The 18,766-nt window shown below is 41.1% G+C and overlaps 1 protein-coding gene across 1 annotated transcript in view; it reads left to right on the forward strand.

The window, feature by feature from the left end:
• Positions 1 to 18,766, forward strand: part of LOC139942508 (lipoxygenase homology domain-containing protein 1-like) — a 100,389-nt gene that overhangs the window by 15,061 nt on the left and 66,562 nt on the right. The window contains exons 9-25 of the mRNA XM_071939322.1: positions 830 to 1,017; positions 1,760 to 1,907; positions 2,127 to 2,229; positions 3,629 to 3,764; positions 4,427 to 4,680; positions 5,290 to 5,425; positions 6,026 to 6,273; positions 7,277 to 7,412; positions 8,762 to 8,916; positions 10,068 to 10,225; positions 10,406 to 10,482; positions 11,377 to 11,570; positions 12,543 to 12,735; positions 14,762 to 14,925; positions 15,868 to 15,954; positions 17,160 to 17,475; positions 18,551 to 18,705. Coding sequence (XP_071795423.1) covers positions 830 to 1,017; positions 1,760 to 1,907; positions 2,127 to 2,229; positions 3,629 to 3,764; positions 4,427 to 4,680; positions 5,290 to 5,425; positions 6,026 to 6,273; positions 7,277 to 7,412; positions 8,762 to 8,916; positions 10,068 to 10,225; positions 10,406 to 10,482; positions 11,377 to 11,570; positions 12,543 to 12,735; positions 14,762 to 14,925; positions 15,868 to 15,954; positions 17,160 to 17,475; positions 18,551 to 18,705 — 2,848 coding nt within the window. The remainder of the gene's footprint in view (positions 1 to 829; positions 1,018 to 1,759; positions 1,908 to 2,126; positions 2,230 to 3,628; positions 3,765 to 4,426; positions 4,681 to 5,289; positions 5,426 to 6,025; positions 6,274 to 7,276; positions 7,413 to 8,761; positions 8,917 to 10,067; positions 10,226 to 10,405; positions 10,483 to 11,376; positions 11,571 to 12,542; positions 12,736 to 14,761; positions 14,926 to 15,867; positions 15,955 to 17,159; positions 17,476 to 18,550; positions 18,706 to 18,766) is intronic.

The following is an 18,766-nucleotide window of genomic DNA, read 5'->3' on the forward strand; positions in this document are numbered from 1 at the left end:
GAAAAGCAGAGTATACTGTTCGAAATGTCAAGATCACGCTGGCTCTTTTCAGCGCCAACACTCCTCCCAAAGAGATTTTACACATGGTTGTACATGTAACCGCAAGTTTTCTATTTGTAGCTACTTCATATCAGGTAAACTATTAGCGAGGTGACAATATTTGAAATTTGAATTTGCGATCAACCCTCGGATATTTTGCACTATTAGTCATGTGATTTCTCAGGAATTTTCCTAAATTTCAGGATTTTCTCCAAACTTTCTTAAAGCCATTGGACACTTTCGGTACAGAAAAAAAAAAAAAGTTCACAGATTTACAAATAATTCACAGGGTTTACAGAAGGTTATGGTGAAAGACTTCTCTTGAAATATTATTCCATGAAATGCTTTGCTTTTTGAGAAAACATTAAAACAATATCAATTCTCGATAGCGAGAATTACAAATTTATTTTAAACACATGTCATGACACCGCGCAACGTGCAGAAACAAGAGCGGGTTTTCCTGTTATTTTCTCCCGACTCCGATGACCGATTGAGCCTAAATTTTCACAGGTTTGTTATTTTATATATAAGTTGCGATACACGAAGTGTGGGACTTGGACAATACTGTTTACCAAAGGTGTCCAATGGCTTTAACCTTTACATTGTCTTGAAAGAAGATCATCAAAGGGAGAATGAAGTAGTCCACTTTGTGTCAAAACCTGTAGTTTTTTCTTTCTACTGATGCACAGACTCTGTAAACCTCATGAATTATAACACCTGAGAGGTTTGGGTTCTAGTGCAAGCCATTGTTTTCAGGAAATTTAATTTTTGTCCACCCTCATCTTTGCAGGATAGAGCATGACAATACAGGCTTTGGTCCAGGCTGGTTCTTAGACCGGGTGGTCGTGACCGACCACAACAACCCCAAGAAAGGGAAGTACTATTTCCCGTGCGGAGAGTGGCTCGCTAAGGGGGAAGGAGACGGACGGATCTGCCGAGATCTCATCGGGAGTCGAGATCCTCTAGCTGTTAGGAAATGTAAGATCAAATTACATGTACTGTATGTATTGATATGATTCACCAAAACCTTGTTCCAAGTGGTGTAGATTTTAAAGGAACACGTTGCCTTGGATCGGACGAGTTGGTCTTCGAAAAGCGTTTGTAACTGTTTTGTATAAAAATGCATATGGTTGGAAAGATGTTTAAAAAATAGAATACAATGATCCACACAAATTTGCCTTGGAATTGCGTGGTTTTCCTTTTACTGTGCGAACTTACACGGTCGGCCATTTATGGGCAATGGGAGTCAAAAATTTGACTCCCATAAATGGCCGACCGTGTAATTTGACAAGGTAAAAGGAAAACCGTGCAATTTCGAGGCATGTTTGTGTGGATCATTGTATTCTACTTTTACAACATCTTTCTACCCATATGCATTTTATAAAAAACGGTTACAAACGCTTTTCAAAGACCAACTCGACCGATATAAGGCAACGTGTTCCTTTAAGATCTAGTATTCCTGCTGGCTTGTTGTCGTGGCTAAGTGGATAAGAGCACCGGACTCAAGCTCAGTCAGGAACGACTCTGGAGCGCCTTGGTTTCAGACGTCGATCTTGTCTTGAGCCTAGCCAATGTAAATGTAATGTAAAGTTTGCCTCTCTAAAACCAAAATTTATTTGGGTTGACCAAGAGTTGCTCCTATTTGGCTCAGTGCGACTCTGACGCGCCTGTCAGGAACAGGTGTAATAGTTTTTGTCTGATTTCTTCTTCCGTCCCACAGCTCACAAGTACAAAGTTCATGTTTTTACGGGTAATAAACGCGGTGCTGGGACCGACGCCAACGTCTTCGTCACGATGTTCGGGGAGTCGGGGGAGGATTCCGGAGAGAGGAAATTGACGAACTCCAAGAACAACTTTGAGAGGGGAAGGTAAGTGAAGAGTCGCCCCACTACTGCTGCACTGCTAACATTTAAAATATGTAAATATTCTCAATTCTGGTTGCATTGTTGAATTATGAATAAGTTATTTGTTGAAACGAATTCGTTGGCTCAAATCCTGCTCAAGTCAAGTTGTCTTTGTTTAACCGCAAATCAAAATAAACAAACAAAAACAAAAATAAACTTTTCTTCTTTGTTTACCCCTGCCAGAGAGGACGTCTTCGTCATCGACACACCAGCCCTGGGCCCCTTGGAGAAGATCCGAGTTGGTCATGACAACTCAGGACCAGGACCCGCTTGGTTCCTGGAAAAGGTCAGTGACTCAAATAAGTTGATGTCTTTTCTAGAAGTTGCATTTCGTCACATCAGTGCAAAAATCCTGACGAATCCTGAAGATGACTAGAGCAAGCTAGTCGAATCATTGAGCCCAATTAAAAAACTGACTTCGCGGTAGTGCAGTTAATTACGATCCTATAAGCTAAAGTAGTAGTCCCGCCAAATTTCTATACCTTCCGCCCGGGTAGTAGTTAAAAAGCAGGACAGTTCTTTTCAGAACTGAGAAGTCTCCCGAACATCTGATTAGTCTACTCCGCGGTAGTAGAATAAACAAAGACAGTTCTCTAATGAACAAACTCTACCTGGCAAGTACATGTAGATACACTCACGGTGTTACCGCAAACAAAATATATATTGATACCTCACCATGCAATGCCTCAAATCCTGTATGCAAAAATCTTGTAACTCGATCTTGCACCAAAATGCTTTTCACTGGACCAGAACATGTGTTAAGGCTGAGTCACACTGCAGCGATAACGAAAACGATAGAGATCACGACGCAAAGATGACGCATTCTATTGGTTGAATGAGCGTGTGCGTATTCTGCGTGGAGCAATTCAACAAATAGAATGTGTTCTCTTTGCATCGTGATCGTTATCGTTTTTGTTATCGCTGCAGTGTGACTCGGCCTTCACTCGACCAGGGTCACAACAAGCAACAAACATCTAGACAGTGTAGCAAATACATTTTTTTTAAATTTCTAGTGAAGCACATAGTCTGCAAATCTCATGAACTGTGGGAGGTTCTGGGTCTAGGAATCAGGGGGAACCCATGCTCACAAGTCACTTTAACCCTTTTCTCACTAATCTATTCCCCAGGAATAGGTTGCCTCCAGGAATGGCCGGCCTTTTCACACTATGATCTCTTTACCCCCGGTATGCATCAGCAATAGACCCTTCCCATGAAATATGTAAATTGCACATAGCGCGTGCGCACTAACATTTTGGTTGGCAAAATGAGGGAACATCGCGCTGTTTTGTACACGGCTAATGGGTGCGTGACGCAGACGCGATTAGGCGTCTGCTCAGTGCACAACTCTATGGCGTTTGCCAACCAACAGGGTCCGTACGCATGCGTGAATGTAATTAGCGTATTTCATGGGAAGGGTCCATTGGGCATACCCTGGAGAAAAGCCACCCCCTGCTCTGGAGTAGGGGTAAACGGTAAAACCCTGGGTTAATTTTGAAATGTGCAACCGAAACCTTGTGTAATAGGGACACAGTTTGATAGTACGCCTGGGTAACCATGGGGGGAAAACAAATCCGGGACTCTCCCCGGGGCTGTAATCCACAGGGAAAAAATTTTTGATGAGTTTCAATATTCGGCATCTCTCGTCCCTGAATGATGCAGTTATTTTCTCTTTCCCATCATTTAAGGTCATTATTGATGATATTGAGTTGGGTGCAACGTACGAGTTTTCCTGCAAACGGTGGCTCGCTAAGAATGAGGATGACGGTCTGATCACACGGGAGCTCTACTGTGGAGATAAAGCTGGCAAGGGGGCTTCAAAAGGTAAAAACTAGGACAATTGTTGGTAATTTTTTCAAAGTTACATCTGCGCCATAGAAATAGAACCCGGAGAACGCTGAGCTTGGCCGCCTTCTGTATCGTCTGTGGATGCGGCGAATCGATCACGCGCGCTACGCAACAGAGCATCACGTGACACACGTGTATGGCAAAATGGCAAGCTGGCATCGCACATAAACCGTTTCTAGTTTTCTCATTGGTCAATATGACAGTTACTGAATGGCAAATAATATTTTGCCGTACACGCGTTTAAAAAATGGCGTACGCGCGTCCATAAAAAGGGTCTCACAACCAAACCGCACGCACAGTGACACACTCAGCGTTCTCCGGGTTATATTTCTATGATCTGCGCACACTTGTGCCACCATACATGCCATACACAACCTGTGCAAGCAAAGCTTATGGAACTCCCTGATTATAGAAACTAGTTCCCTTTTATGTTGAGTTTCTAAATATCTCCCTGATTGTTGAGCACCATCTCTGTGAAAGCAAGATGTAAATGTTAGCAGTTCTGCTGGTGCAGGATTAAAATAATTGGCCAAATCTCTGGCTAACGTATCAAAAAAATGTTGCCGGTATCTTTCACGATAGTGTTTGAAGAACATGGATGAAGTCCGACTGTTTCTGTTTTTTCCTTCTAAATTCAGGAATACCCTATGAGGTCCGCATAACCACCAGCGACAAAAGAGGCGCGGCGACCGACGCCCGCGTCTACATCGTCATGTATGGCGGGAAGAAGGGCGAGGAGACCAGCGGGAAGATCTGGCTGGACGAGGGGAAGTTTGGACGCGGACGCACGGACGTCTGCAACGTGGAGATTGGAACCATGTTGAGTCCGCTGTCGAGGATTGATATCGGTCATGATAACGCTGGGGCTGGTGCGGGATGGCACTTGGACAAGGTCAGTCATACTAAGCATTGTACTAAGCAAAATCCACAGGCATAATACTTGAGTGGGATTCGAACCAACAACTCCCCTCAATGTTAGTCGCCAATCTCGCTAAAATTTATTCACTTACTTAACAACATTTTTGCAGCACCCTTTACTCTTTCACAAAATTATTGTAAGGTTACATGGTGTTTGAGGCACTGCATGGTGAGGTATCAATATCTTTTTGGTTTGCAGTAACACGATGTGTGTATCGACCTGCTGGGTGGACTATGTTCTTTTGAGAACTAGGGAGACTACTCAGTTCTGAAATTAGGAGATAAAACTCACTTCCCGGTAGTGAAGTTTATAGCGAGAAGTCCCCTAGATCTACTATAGCTAAAGAGCATGTAGTAGTCCTGGACAATTTTCTACCTTCCGCCCGTGTATGTAGTAGTTGATAAGTCTCCAAAATTCGAAAAATCTTCTCTGCAAATTCTCAAAAAAAAAATAATCTACTTGGCAAGTAAATACACACATGGTGTTACCGCAAACCAAATATACATTGTAAGATTATTCTGAGTTGCTTGACAAAGAGATTTACTCGCTAGCTTTAAATTACTTTTACTTTCTCATTTGCAGGTTGTGATTGACTGCCCGGTAGCCGGCATTGAGCAGACGTTTCTTTGTAATGAGTGGCTGGCTGATGACGAGGGAGACAAAAGAATCGAGAGGACGCTGATGGAGTCCAAATCCATGAGGAAAACAAAGAAACAAAGTGAGTATCAATCACGTTAGGACAGGTGTTGGTCTTGAGCCATGGCCGTTTTCGTCATAAACCAAGACCGATAGTTGACCCTAGTTTGCTAAAGTTTCAGACTTACCTCCATATACCGAATACAATGATAGACAATGGTGGCAGCCTATCTATCTATCGTAATCCTCGTTTGTACATAAAAAGGAAGAAGAGCTGGAATCATGGTTAATAGACCGTATTGAATATGGCGTCACCGTTCAAAAAGCTGCCCTACAACATGGCGTCTTTGAGCATGTGCATGTGTGTGTGTGCATACGTGTGCCATAGAAATCAAACCGGGAATGCTGCGTGCTGGGTGCTTCACTGATGTTTGCGTTCAGACACGCATATGGTTTGCCCTACAAGATGGCGACTTTCATAGCAACAAAGGGGTTATTCATTATGCTCTATACAATAACCCCCCCAGAAAAAGGAAGATTTGAAGCATGAATTCCAGTACCTTTTATACGTGGGAGCAAGATGATTGCTTGACCGTGCACTTTACACAATGGATTTTTGTTGTACAATTCATTTTTGTTTTGTGCTGAGCACACCTAATGGTCTGTTGTATCATTTTCTCAGGGGAAGTGTGGAATGTAACGGTCACCACAAGCGACGTATCCAGTGCGGGGACGGACGCCAACGTTTTCTTCTGTCTCTATGGCGATGAGGGCAAGTCGGACGACATCAAACTGGAGAATAAAAGCGACAACTTTGAGAAAGGAGAGCAGGATACCTTCAAGATTGAGATGGTGCCCGTCGGGAAACCGTACAAGATGAGAGTTTGGCACGATAACAAGGGCATGGCCGCAGGATGGCATCTGGAAAAGGTACTAGTTGTACAGTTTAGTAGACTGGTCCCCTGTCTTTATCCGTCTTTAAACAGGCCTAATGATTTCAATGGATACAATGGTTGATAAACGTGCAATGATGTAGCCTTTCCATATCTCTACTGTGGAGTGTTTATTATAATTTCATTTAGTTCACTACAACTTTATTGTTTGATGCCTTGCATCAGAGAATGAATGAGCAAGAACAGGTAGAAAAATAACCATAGAGTTTCACGATTTCAGCAAAATATAAAAACAGTTATGTTTGTCCCTTTTGTGTATAAATTCAAGGAGAAATGTTGGAATCCACCTTATTTTCTAAAAATATGGGATGTTCTGTGATGGTCATACCAATTCCAAGAAGGACTGACTTATCGTCATGATCGTTAGATCCTGGGTTCACAGAAAGCTTGATTTAAGGCCCGGTCACACAGGCCTCTATAATGTAAGCGAGAACGTTAAAAATGCACGCCCTCGATTGGTTGAATAAGCTTGGGCCTATTCTGCGTGGAGCAATTCAACCAGTAGAATGCGTTCTCTTTGCATCGTGATCATTATCGTTTTCGTTATCGCTGCAGTGTGACTCTGCCTTCATTCATGTGTGGGTGGTCAAGACAAACTAACCATTGTTTTTGCCCTTGAAGATTCCTTGTTAAAATTGAGGTTCAAGTACTGTACCATTTGGTTATCCCTTCGATATTGAGATACAGAGAATATCCACCAAGAAGGCCTTTACCTTCCCTTGCAACCGCTGTTGGCTAAGAATGATATTGAATGGGCAAACAGTAGGAGGGTTGACTATTGTCTGTGATCATCTATCATTTCTATATCATTTGGTTGTCCCTTCTAGATTGAGATACAGAGAATTATCCACCAAGAAGGCGTACACCTTCCCTTGCAATCGCTGTTGGCTAAGGATGATATTGAATGGGCAAACAGTAGGAGGGTTGACTATTGTCTGTGATTATCTATCATTACTATATCATTTGGTTGTCCCTTCTAGATTGAGATCCAGAGAATATCCACCAAGAAGGCGTACACCTTCCCCTGCAATCGTTGGCTGGCTAAGGATGAAGACGATGGGGAGATTGTCAGAGAGATGCCAGCTACAGGAGACAGCATTAAGAAACCACTACCTTGTAAGTCATTAATAAACTCTGCTGCCGGACGTTTCACCCAAGCCCATTTTCATAAAGCTGTTTAGCAGAAGATTCTGCCCATCAAATTCCTTTGTTAAGCAATATTTGAGTGCTAAGCAAGAGTTTTCTGTGCTTGGCCTTTTTTTTTTTTAGCTAAGCAAATTAAAGTTATTCTCACCAGAATAAGGTTACCAGCTAAAATGCAGTGACTCGTGTAACACCTGTGACTGATATCTCCCTAATTTTTGACTGACTGAAAATTGCTTAGCACTACACTCCTGCTTGAAGGCAAAGCAAACCTTTGTTTTAAGTGTAAATGTATAATAAAACTAATGTATGAAAATTTCATTTCAAAAGGTGGTCATGTTTTTGAGATATTGCAGAGAATCAGGATTTAATTTGCCCAGGCAGGAAGAATAATCACTAATAGGAGCACACAATCTTACAATAACATTTCTCAGATTTTTTTATTTTATATAATTATATACACATATTTACCACTTTTATGGTCCAGTAACCCATCCTTTCATACTAAACATCCTTTGTCCTCGCCACTTCACTCCTATTGGTTCATAGCCATCAATATTGTTTCTAAAATAGAAACTTTGATTGGCTGTTATTTTCACGCTTCTTTCTGGATCCTTCCCTTAATCCCTTTCCCCTCTCTTTTTCTATAAATGGATATGTATTTGTTTGTACTTGTTTTATGCCTCTGAAGAAGGTCCGGTTTGGATCGAAAGCTAAGGCCACCTACCCTATTCGTTATTATATACACATATACACATAACTTTGAAGTGTGATGTTTCTCAAAATGTGTTTTACTGTCAAAAGCTACTGTGGGCTTCCTACCAAAGCTGTTATTGTCGTTAATTTTAGAACTGATTACCAAATGTATATTCCTTCCCTGTAAGCGTCTCTATGAAATGGGCCCATTTAAGCTGGTGTGCACAAAAACACTGGTTTAAAGCATCAGTCAAAAACAATGAAAACTTATTAGCAATTTCAACTGGGCCCAATTTCATGGCTCTACTTACCGCCAAATCCTGCGCTTACGATCGCGATTCCCCGCTTACGTGCAAGCGCCGAACTTCTGCGCTAGCCTTGTAAGCGTAGAATGCCTAGTAACGTGAAGTACGCACACGCAGAAGCCCAAATTCGCCGCTAACCCGTGAAATACGCTTGCCGTAAGCACAGAATTCCCTGCTTCCGTAAGCGCCGATTCTGTGCTTACGGTAAGCAGGGCCATAAAATTGGGCCCTGGTGACCACTTTATAGTCTGACTAACTCTGTATAAAGTTTGAGATTGACCCAACTAACCCTTCTTGTTTATTTTTTTTGGGAACCTTCAGTGGTGAAGTACAAGGTTGGCGTTTACACATCAGACAAGTTTGGTGCTGGAACCGATGCCAATGTATTCTGCAACATCTTTGGTGAGATGGGCGACACTGGAGAAAGACCTCTCTCGAAGTCTGCCAACAACAGGAATAAATTTGAAAGGAAAAATGTAAGTATTATAATTTATTCTGATTCCGCAGTGATGAGAGGTTTTTTTTACATGATATTGATGAAAGTTTTAGGTGGTCCTTAAGCCAGACACTTAACCATAAGCTTCGTCCTTTGGATGGAGCGTAAAGCCGTTGGTCCCATGTGTTGTGTAAACGCATGTAAAAGAACCCAGTTCACTGATCGTAAAGAGAAGGGGTTTGCCCCGGTGTTCCTGGCTGGATTGGCAGCATATTGCGCCACAGCACCTAGTAAACCATTACATACTGTGCTTAAGGATTAGGTCTTATTACTCAAACTTTGTCGCACTCCTTGCAGTAATAATACCTGCAGCCGATTTCACGAAACGCGAGGATTAATCCTAACTCGAGTTAGGACGAGTAATCCGTTCTAACTTTGGATGGGTTCAATGCTTCCTACGTATTTGGATACGGAACTGAACCCGTCCTAAGTCCTAAGATTGATCCTAAGTTAGGAAGAGTTTGGTGAAATCGACAGCTGGCGCTTTGTATCCTTTGGCAAAAGGCGCGTTACAAATACGGTTATTATTATTATTATTAAGGGAATAAAAGGGTAGCGATGAGTTCTTCAACGTACGTTTAAAGCTGGCAGGGTCGGTGGCCGGCAACTACCTTGCAAGGTTTTAAACGGACGTTTAAGAACGAGTCACTACTCTTTTATTCCCATTCATAAATGCCCTTTAGTTAAAAACGTAAACAAATACAGTTTATAGACACTTTAACAATTTAAAAAAAAAATTCTCAAAAACTTTGTGAAGAATCTGTTTGAGGCGCGTGGGTTGTGTGCACGCACGCGCGCTAAGATTATGCGCTGATAACAATGATTTGCGCGTTCCGCGTGATAATCTTGCGCGCCCAACACGCGGAAGCCAGCTCAGTGTGCATAAACAGAGCTCCAGTGTGCATTAACAAAAGGTTTATGCACACCCACGTGACGCGCTCTCCACCAATAGGAGTAGAGAAACTGTCTGGGGTATTTATGAATGGTTGTTCAGATGAATATGAATCTTCCCTTATGATGTTGTTTGTACTGGCACAACAAAATATCATCTTCCAAAAAGTAATGACATGCTCGCTGTTTTGGTCAAAGTATTGTTGTATAAAGTATCTTTGTTTTTAATGTTGTACCCAGGTTGATGAGTTCATCGTAGAAGCTGTTTCACTACGTGCCTTAAAGAAGATTCGCATCGGCCACGATGGAACTGGTGCTGGAGCAGGGTGGATGCTGGATAAGGTGGTCATTAGTCAGGAAGGCAAAGCAGAGTCCGAAGTTGTTTTCCCTTGCAAGAGGTAAATAACAACAACAACAAGTTGTGTTTTTGAATTGTTCTTGAATGAGCACTTTGGAAAGCCCTTCAGGTTTTCTACAATCATTGAAAACAGTGAAGAAAATAACAAAAAATTAAGCCTGCCGGAATCTTTTTACAAACCTCAGATTTTTTTCCCCGGATTCTGTCTCATTTTTACCAGGTGGTTGGATCGAGATGAAGATGATGGGCAGATTGTCCGAGAACTGGTCCCGGAAGGAAATTCACAACTTCTATCAAGTAAGTTCCCTGGTATCCGTCGCCTGTTTCTGCTCATCTTCGATCACTGCACATGGAAGCAAGCAAAACAGACTGTTTGATCTTGGCCTAATTTCATTTACCCTGTCATGCAAATAAAACCTGCTAAGCACAGAAAAATCTTGCTTAGCAGAATCATGTTATCAGCCGACATTCCACAGAGTTTACATTATATTAATTTTGGTTTTTACCCATACACCGATGTGTGTTAGCACTGTATGCTCAGTGCAAACAAATATCACAGGCTTATTACTCGGGTGGGATTCGAACCGACGACCCTTGCAATTCTAGAGCAGTGTCTTACCAACTAGACTACCAGATTTCCCGGTAGCTAGAGGCAGTTCGAATCCTATGTTTGGCAGCGGGTACCACAACGATATAATAGATGTTAAATTTGCATCGAGGAGTTTACATTTTTGCGACTGGTATGTACTTAGTGATGTGATTTCTCCGGGTTTAATTGGAAATCCGTAATTTTTTAAACCCAACCCCAAAAAATATATGTACATAATTTGATAAATAATTTTGTACTTTTTCATTTTTTTAAATTCATAAGAAAATGAAGATAAACCATATAACACCCTAGATTGCAGAATAGGGCTCTCCAAACCAAAGATAAATGTGTATGAGCAGGCTTCGCACTTGGAGGCGTTCGCGTTTGCAAGCTTGCACCTTTTGTTCTTGCAAGCTTTACGCTCATAGTTCAGGTCTTTTTTTTTTTCAGCCTGTCACATCCCTGGGTATCCCACTCTTGTTTTGCTTAGCAAAGAAATTTGCTAAGCAGTATTTGAATTGTGAATACATGTCAATGATACCTGATGGTTGATTGATTGATGGATAGTCCGTAATATTTGTCTGAAATTTATTTTCTTGTAGCGACCTCTTACCATGTATCCGTCAAAACTGGCGACGAGCGGGCGGCCGGCACTGACGCCAATGTCTATGTGAAACTCTTTGGGGAGGATGGGGACACCGGTATGATACCACTCAAGCAGTCGGAGAACACCAAGAACAAGTTTGAGAAAGGACGGACGGACAAGTTCACTCTGGAGGCGGTGGATATTGGAAAGGTACGGGTAGAACCCAGGAGTGGGGTTTAAGGGGGACCGTTTGGCGTAAAGGAACACTATTGGGCGTATAGGGACCCAATGGGATGATGGCATCCCACTGGGAATGTTATTTAGCACCTTATATTGGTTCACAAGGTGCTACGGTGCATACAGCAGCCACAGCCAGGAACACCGGGGCGAACCCCCTTCTCTTTTCGAAAAGTGCACTGGGTTCTTTTACATGCGTTACACAACACATGGGACCAACGGCTTTACGTCCCATCCGAAGGACGAAGCAATGGTTAAGTGTCTTGCTTAAGGACACAAGTGTCACGGCTGGGGATTCGAACCCCCACTCTGCTGGTGTGTAGGGACCCCATTGTGAGAACACTATTGGGAATATAGGGACCCCATTGGGGCACATGGTTCCCTATTGGGCGCATATGGACCATAGTTGGTGTATGGTGACAGCCCTTCGGACCTACATGTACATGTAAGAGTACAAGTACTTCACACCAAAAAAAGCCTTCAAAATGTGGTATGAAAATATTTGTGGTGTTTTGACCAGAAATACTACCAATTGGAACCAGGTTACATTTTCAGTCAAGTATTAAGTGTGACTTCCAGTGCAAGTATTTTATTTATTCCACTGACCAATTCAAAAGACTTCTGAAAACACATCTCTTCCCTGTTTAAGCTTTTCTCTTTTTCTCATGCTTTTCAAACATTGTGTATAAGTAGCTTTTTCGATAAGTTTTTGTTGTTTTATTGTGCATTTTCAGTTTTTGTAAGCGCTGTGGTATAGTTTTCTATGGAGAGCGTTTCTAAATACCTGTTATTATTATTGTTATTATAAGGTGTTTTGCTAACCAAGTATTAGTATGAGTACCATCAAAAAAGTACTTGAATAACACTTGATTACCAGTACCAAGTCTACAACACTGAAAAGTTTGCCAAGCAAAGACCTTTCTTTTGATATTGTTACATATACAGCTTGAGTACTTGAGAATTGGCCATGATGGTTCTGGGCCCGGAGCGGGCTGGTTCCTAGACTCCATTGAGGTGGATATCCCTTCTAGAGGACTGACCTACATGTTTGCTGCTCATAGGTGGCTGGCTGAAGATGAGGAAGATGGAGAGTTAGAAGTTGAGCTTTATCCAACGGACACCAAGAAGAGTAAAGCACGTAAGTAATTGTGTAACATTTAGAAAAGAGGTGTCGCATAAAAACTCATTGCTTACAAATAAAACTCAAGTGTAGATGCTCCTTTTTGTGCTACATGTATGTTAAAGGCAGCGGACACTATTGGTAACTACTCAAAATATTTATTAGCATAAAACCTCACTTGGTAATGAGTAATGGGGAGAGGTTGGTAGTATAAAACATTGTGAGAAACGGCTCCCTCTGAAGTAACTTGGTTTTCGAGAAAGAAGTCATTTTCCACGAATTTGATTTCGAGACCTCAGAATAAGATGAGGTATCGAAATCAACTTGCATCTGAATACACACAACTTTGTGTGACAAGGATGTTTTTTTCTTTCAAAGTTATCTCGCAACTTCGACGACCAATTGAGCTCAAATTTTCACAGGTTCGTTATTGCATGCATATGTTGAGATACAGCAAGTGAGAAGACTGGTCTTTGACAATTACCAATAGTGTCCACTGCCTTTAATATCACACAAGTTCGAGTTGAATACGTAAGTGCTTCTGCGTCCAATATCTAACGTGGTAGAGGGTCGAGTTGGATTTGGGATGCAGCAAGCTCTGTTTTCCATAATCCACAAGTGCCATATAAGTGTTGAGCACCGCGCAAAATTTGCTGCGGTGTCTTCAGTGCATAGATTATGCACAAAAAGACACAACCGCAGTTGTTAGTTTTTTCAATAGAGGGCGCTACCAATTTTGTTTTGACGGATTGGTTTATAATGACGAGTTTATCTTCAAGTGCAGGTTAACGCAGTACGCTTTGTTGGAACAGCGTTACGTTTTAAGTAAACTCGGCTGATAACATCGTAATACGCTGAGTGAGAGGAGTGAAGGTCTTTATCACGCGTCTTGTTGATGATAAAGCTATTTATCTACTGGGCCCAATTTCATAGAGCTGCTTAAGCACAAAATTCTGCTTAAGCAAAATAATGAAATTTTTGCCAGTAACATGTGTAAAATAAGGGAGCTATTTTCGTGCTTAAGCAAATTTTTTGCTTAAGCAGCTCTATGAAATTGGCCCCAGGGCCCAATTTCATAGAGCTGCTTAAGCAAAAAATTCTCCTTAAGCAAAAAAAACCAATGCTTAGTAAAAACCAGAATACCGGCTAAGACTCCACTCAATTGTTATGCTAAGTAAACAACAGCTAAATACCAGTCACAAGCAATGTATATGGCATGAAATTTTTGCCAGTAACATGTGAAAAATAAGCGAGCTATTTTCGTGCTTAAGCAAATTTTTTGCTTAAGCAGCTCTATGAAATTGGCCCCAGGGCCCAATTTCATAGAGCTGCTTAAGCAAAAAATTCTGCTTAAGCAAAAAAAACCAATGCTTAGTAAAAACCAGAATACCGGCTAAGACTCCACTCAATTGTTATGCTAAGTAAACAACAGCTAAATACCAGTCACAAGCAATGTATATGGCATGAAATTTTTGCCAGTAACATGTGAAAAATAAGCGAGCTATTTTCGTGCTTAAGCAAATTTTTTGCTTAAGCAGCTCTATGAAATTGGCCCCTGGTGTCTCAAAACCTTTTTTTTCTGAGAGTCCTCGGCTTCACACACAGAATGAATAGATGAAATGAAATTAAAGGAACACGTTGCCTTGGATCGGTCGAGTTGGTCTTTGAAAATCGTTCTTTACCCGTTTGTTGTAAAATGTATATGGTTAGAAAGATGTTGTAAAAGTAGAATACAATGATCTACACAAATATGCCTCGAAATTGCGTGGTTTTCTTTTTACCCTGTCGACTAACACGGTCGGCCATTTATGGGAGTCAAAATTTTGACTCCCAGAAATGGCCGACCGTGATAGTTCGCGACGTAAAAGGAAAACTGTGCAGTTTCGAGGGATACTTGTGTGGATCATTATATTCTACTTTTAAAACGTCTTTCTAACCATATGCATTTCATAACAAACGGTTTCAAACGCTTTTAATAGACCAACTCGTCCGATCCAAGGCAATGTGTTCCTTTAAATAACCGTTTCCTCCCTCGTCTTGTTAGGTATTCCGTATGAGGTGACAATCTCAACTGGTACCTGCTCATCAGCCGGCACTGACGCAAACATCTTTCTACGTATCTATGGGGAGGAAGGAGCCAAGACGGAAGAGTTTCAGTTACGTAATCGCACCGATAACTTTGAGAAGGGCGCCGTTGAAAAGTTCAAGGTACATGGCTTTTGGGTTTTACAGAATTTTTGATTTATTGTTTGATGTTTTGGTGTTGCTGTTTTTTATTCAATGAATGAACACATTTTGTAGTGTGTTGCTATTGCTGTCTTTAATTTAAGAAAATAACACATTCTGTGGTGTATGTGATATCGATTTCTGTAAATCAGTGACAGAATGCATTCTGTGGAGTTTTTTATAACTTAAGTTTAAAGGAAAAAATAATTCTGTGGTGTTTTTGATAGAATTGATTTAAGTTAAAAGGAAAAAAAATCATTCTATGGAGTTTTTAAGAGTGTTGTTTTAAATTCAAAGGAAAAACTCATTCTGTGGTGTTTTTCTTATTTTGATTTTTATTTCATTCTGTGATGTTTTTGATTTGTCTTAAATTCAAAAGTATAATGCATTATGTGTGGTGTTTTTTGTACCATTTTCTTTAGTTCAAAGATAGAACACAAACGGTTGGAATGGAATTCGATTGTTCCTGATATCATGCCATTGTTTTAGGCAACTTGAGCCTTGTCAAGCATTCTGATTTTTCTACGCAGCCAATTGATTCACTGGCCAATCATGCCAGGAATTTGATAAAACTGTTGTTGAAACCTCTGTGTTTTGTACTTTATTTGCCCACCATTGTATGTCGGAGAGGATTGTCATCATATTTTGTATTTTTTATCATTTTTCAGGCTTAGAATCTAGTTTTGCCTACCATATTATGTCTAACTTAGTTGTTTACAACAGGTCTGATTCTTCCTACTTTAGTCTGATTTCCGATTTGTTTGGAAAGATCAGACTGAAATGCCTACACCATGAGTTTATGTAGGCAAGCCCTTGTGCTCAATAAAATATTTCTACTCTTTTCTACAGACTAAAAAGAAAATATCATGCCTGTTACAAAGACAACACAAAGATTTTATGATGTTTTCTTCCCGTCTTCATTAGATTGAAGCAGAGGATGTCGGTCCAGTCAGTAAGATCCGCATCGGACACGACGGCACAGGACGCTTCGCTGGCTGGTTCTTAGACAGAGTGAGTTGCCTTTCTGTAAAAAGACAGTAGAGGGCGCTGTTTTCGTATGGTAGTGGAGAATAATGCATAAGCCCTAAAAACCACTAACTTATGACGGCTTAAAAAAAGGCTTTTAAAATTTCCAAAATGAACTAAAAAGTTCTTTATTGAATACAATGTAGTTGGATGTTTCTGAGACAGAGCGAGTCATCCTTTCTGTAAAGGAACAGTAGATGGCGCTATTTTCTTCAACTGTTAAAAGCCTTAAAAGGTTCACAACTGAAATGAAAAGTTGTATATTCAGCAATTGTCTTTTTCTGAGACAGAGTCAGTCATCCATTCCGTGCAGGAAAGATGTATGGTGTGGGAGAATATTCCATTGATGTTAAACACTTATGGCAACTCATTTCAATGATCAAAACTGAAATGAAAAGTTGCATACTGAATAGTTAGCGGGTTCTTAAGACATTGTGGGTCATCCATTCCTTGCAGGAAAGTAGAGGCGCTGTTTAAGTGTTGTGGTGGAGAATAATCCATGGCAAGAGTCTTGGGTAGACAAGGGGGGTAGTTCATGAGACAGGAACTCAAAATACAAAAAGTAATTAATTAATGAATGAAACATGAATGGTCAAAAAAAAGAGTTGACGATCGGAAGTGTCGTGGCCGAGCGGTTAAGAGCACCGAATTCAAACTCTGGTGTTTCTGATCAGCAGAGTGTGGGTTCGAATCCCCAGCCGTAACACTTGTGTCCTTAAGCAAGACACATAACCTCTGCTTCGTCCTTCGGATGGGACGTAAAGCCGTTGGTCCCATGTGTTGTGTACTGCATGTAAAAGAACCCAGTGCACTTATCAAAAAGAGAAGGGGTTCGCCCCGATGTTCCTGGCTGTGGCTGCTGTATGCGCCGTAGCACCTTATAAACCCTTATAAGGTGCAAAATAATTGGGTCTCAGAATTCATCACTGCAATAACCTCTCTTTCTGAAAGTTTGTATATACTCAGCGCCTTGAGTACCTTGTTTGGTAGATACGTGCGCTATATAAGACTTCGATATTATTATTATTATTATGTTAATTAGTGAGCTTTTAGTGAAACGCTATAAATATCTTTCTGCTGTTTCTAAAAGTCTCTCGTCTTCTTTTTCCTATACTTGTGAATCTAGTGCATCATTTTCACATTCAGCTTCTGCTGTTCCTAAGAGTCTCTCGTCTTCTTTTCATCCCAAGGTCCAACTTGAAAGATTTCCACCGAAGAGTCGTCTGAAAAGACGGAAGTCAAAGTCCAAGAAATCTCGGAGCGAAGAAGACGACGACGATCAAGATGCTGACAACAGATCCCTCAAGAGACGGAAGTCTAAATTGAAACACCGATCACGGAGCGACGACGACGAACGAGACGAGGCTGAGGAAGCACCGGAGCTGACCAAGTATCTGTTCGTCTGCAATCGTTGGCTGGCGCGGAGCGAGGACGACGGACAGATCGTCAGGGAGTTGGTACCGACGGACGAAGCTGGAAACGTCTTAAAGAAGAACTCTCTGAAGAGTAAGTTTAGATGATAGAAATACAGCACAGAGGTTTATAATAATAGTGGGTTCTTATATCATCGCTTCACAGACGCCTACGGGCATATCAAGGTACTCAAACTATGTTTTTGAAGTATGAAACCTATAGACCTTATGCATTGATGTCATCCAGCCGCTGTCTTAGAGGGCGCTTTTTTTTTCCTCTTGGTAGGGGCGCCTTACTGATCATGACATCATGTGCATAAGGTCTATTCCTTAAAGGCAGTGGACACTATTGGTAATTACTCAAAATAATTGTTGTCATAAAACCTCACTTGGTAATGAGTAATGGGGAGAGGTTGATAGTACAAAACATTGTGAGAAACGGCTCCCTCTGAAGTGACGTAGTTTTCGAGAAAGAAGTAATTTTCCACGAATTTGATTTCGAGACCACAAGGGTGTTTTTTTCTTTCATTATTATCTCGCAACTTCGATGACCGATTGAGCTCAAATTTTCACAGTTTTGTTGTTTTATGCATATGTTGAGATACACCAAGTGAGAAGACCGGTCTTTGACAACTACCAATAGTGTCCACTGTCTTTAAGGGGAGCACCATGTGATGTGGCGCAATACTGTAGTCATTCAAACCACCGAGTGAGAGATTTGAGCTCTGCATAAGAAGCCACAATAGACTGTGCATGTCTTTTGTTTATTTGAACATTGGGACTTAAAGCACTTAAGTTTATTTCCTTCATAAGACTGGCACAGTATATTATTGTCCAGCTTTCAATTTTTGTTCTTTAAAGGGCACAGCAATTTTACTCTGGTAATGGGCGCTTTTATGAGGAATATTTTTATGGGTATTGGAACCTTGCAGAGGGCACCACAGCAAAAGCACAGGGCACCACGGCATTGCTTTGGGTGCTTCGAGTTATTTTGAGACATGTATTGTAAATTTTTGGTTTTACCCATACACAGATGTGTGTTAGCAGTGTATACTCAGTACTTTCCAGAGTCCTGTGAAAAAATATCACAGGCATATTACTGGGGTGGAATTCCTGTGTTGTTGTTATTAAAACATTAAGTCCACTTCCTTTTCTTCTTTTTTGCACAGTGGGTGAGTACACAGTCCACATCTACACCGGGGACGTATTTCAAGCGGGAACCGACGCTAATGTCTTTATCAATGTGTACGGAGAGAAGGGGGATACCGGTGAACGCAGGATGAAAGATTCAGAGACAAATATGAACAAGTTTGAACGGAACCAGGTAATGTATACCAGTTAAAAAGGGTTTGGGTACTTTTTGTACGACACAAAACACAACAATC

This window comes from Asterias amurensis, chromosome 10, assembly GCF_032118995.1.
Source record: "Asterias amurensis chromosome 10, ASM3211899v1".
In the NCBI taxonomy this organism is placed as follows: domain Eukaryota; kingdom Metazoa; phylum Echinodermata; class Asteroidea; order Forcipulatida; family Asteriidae; genus Asterias; species Asterias amurensis.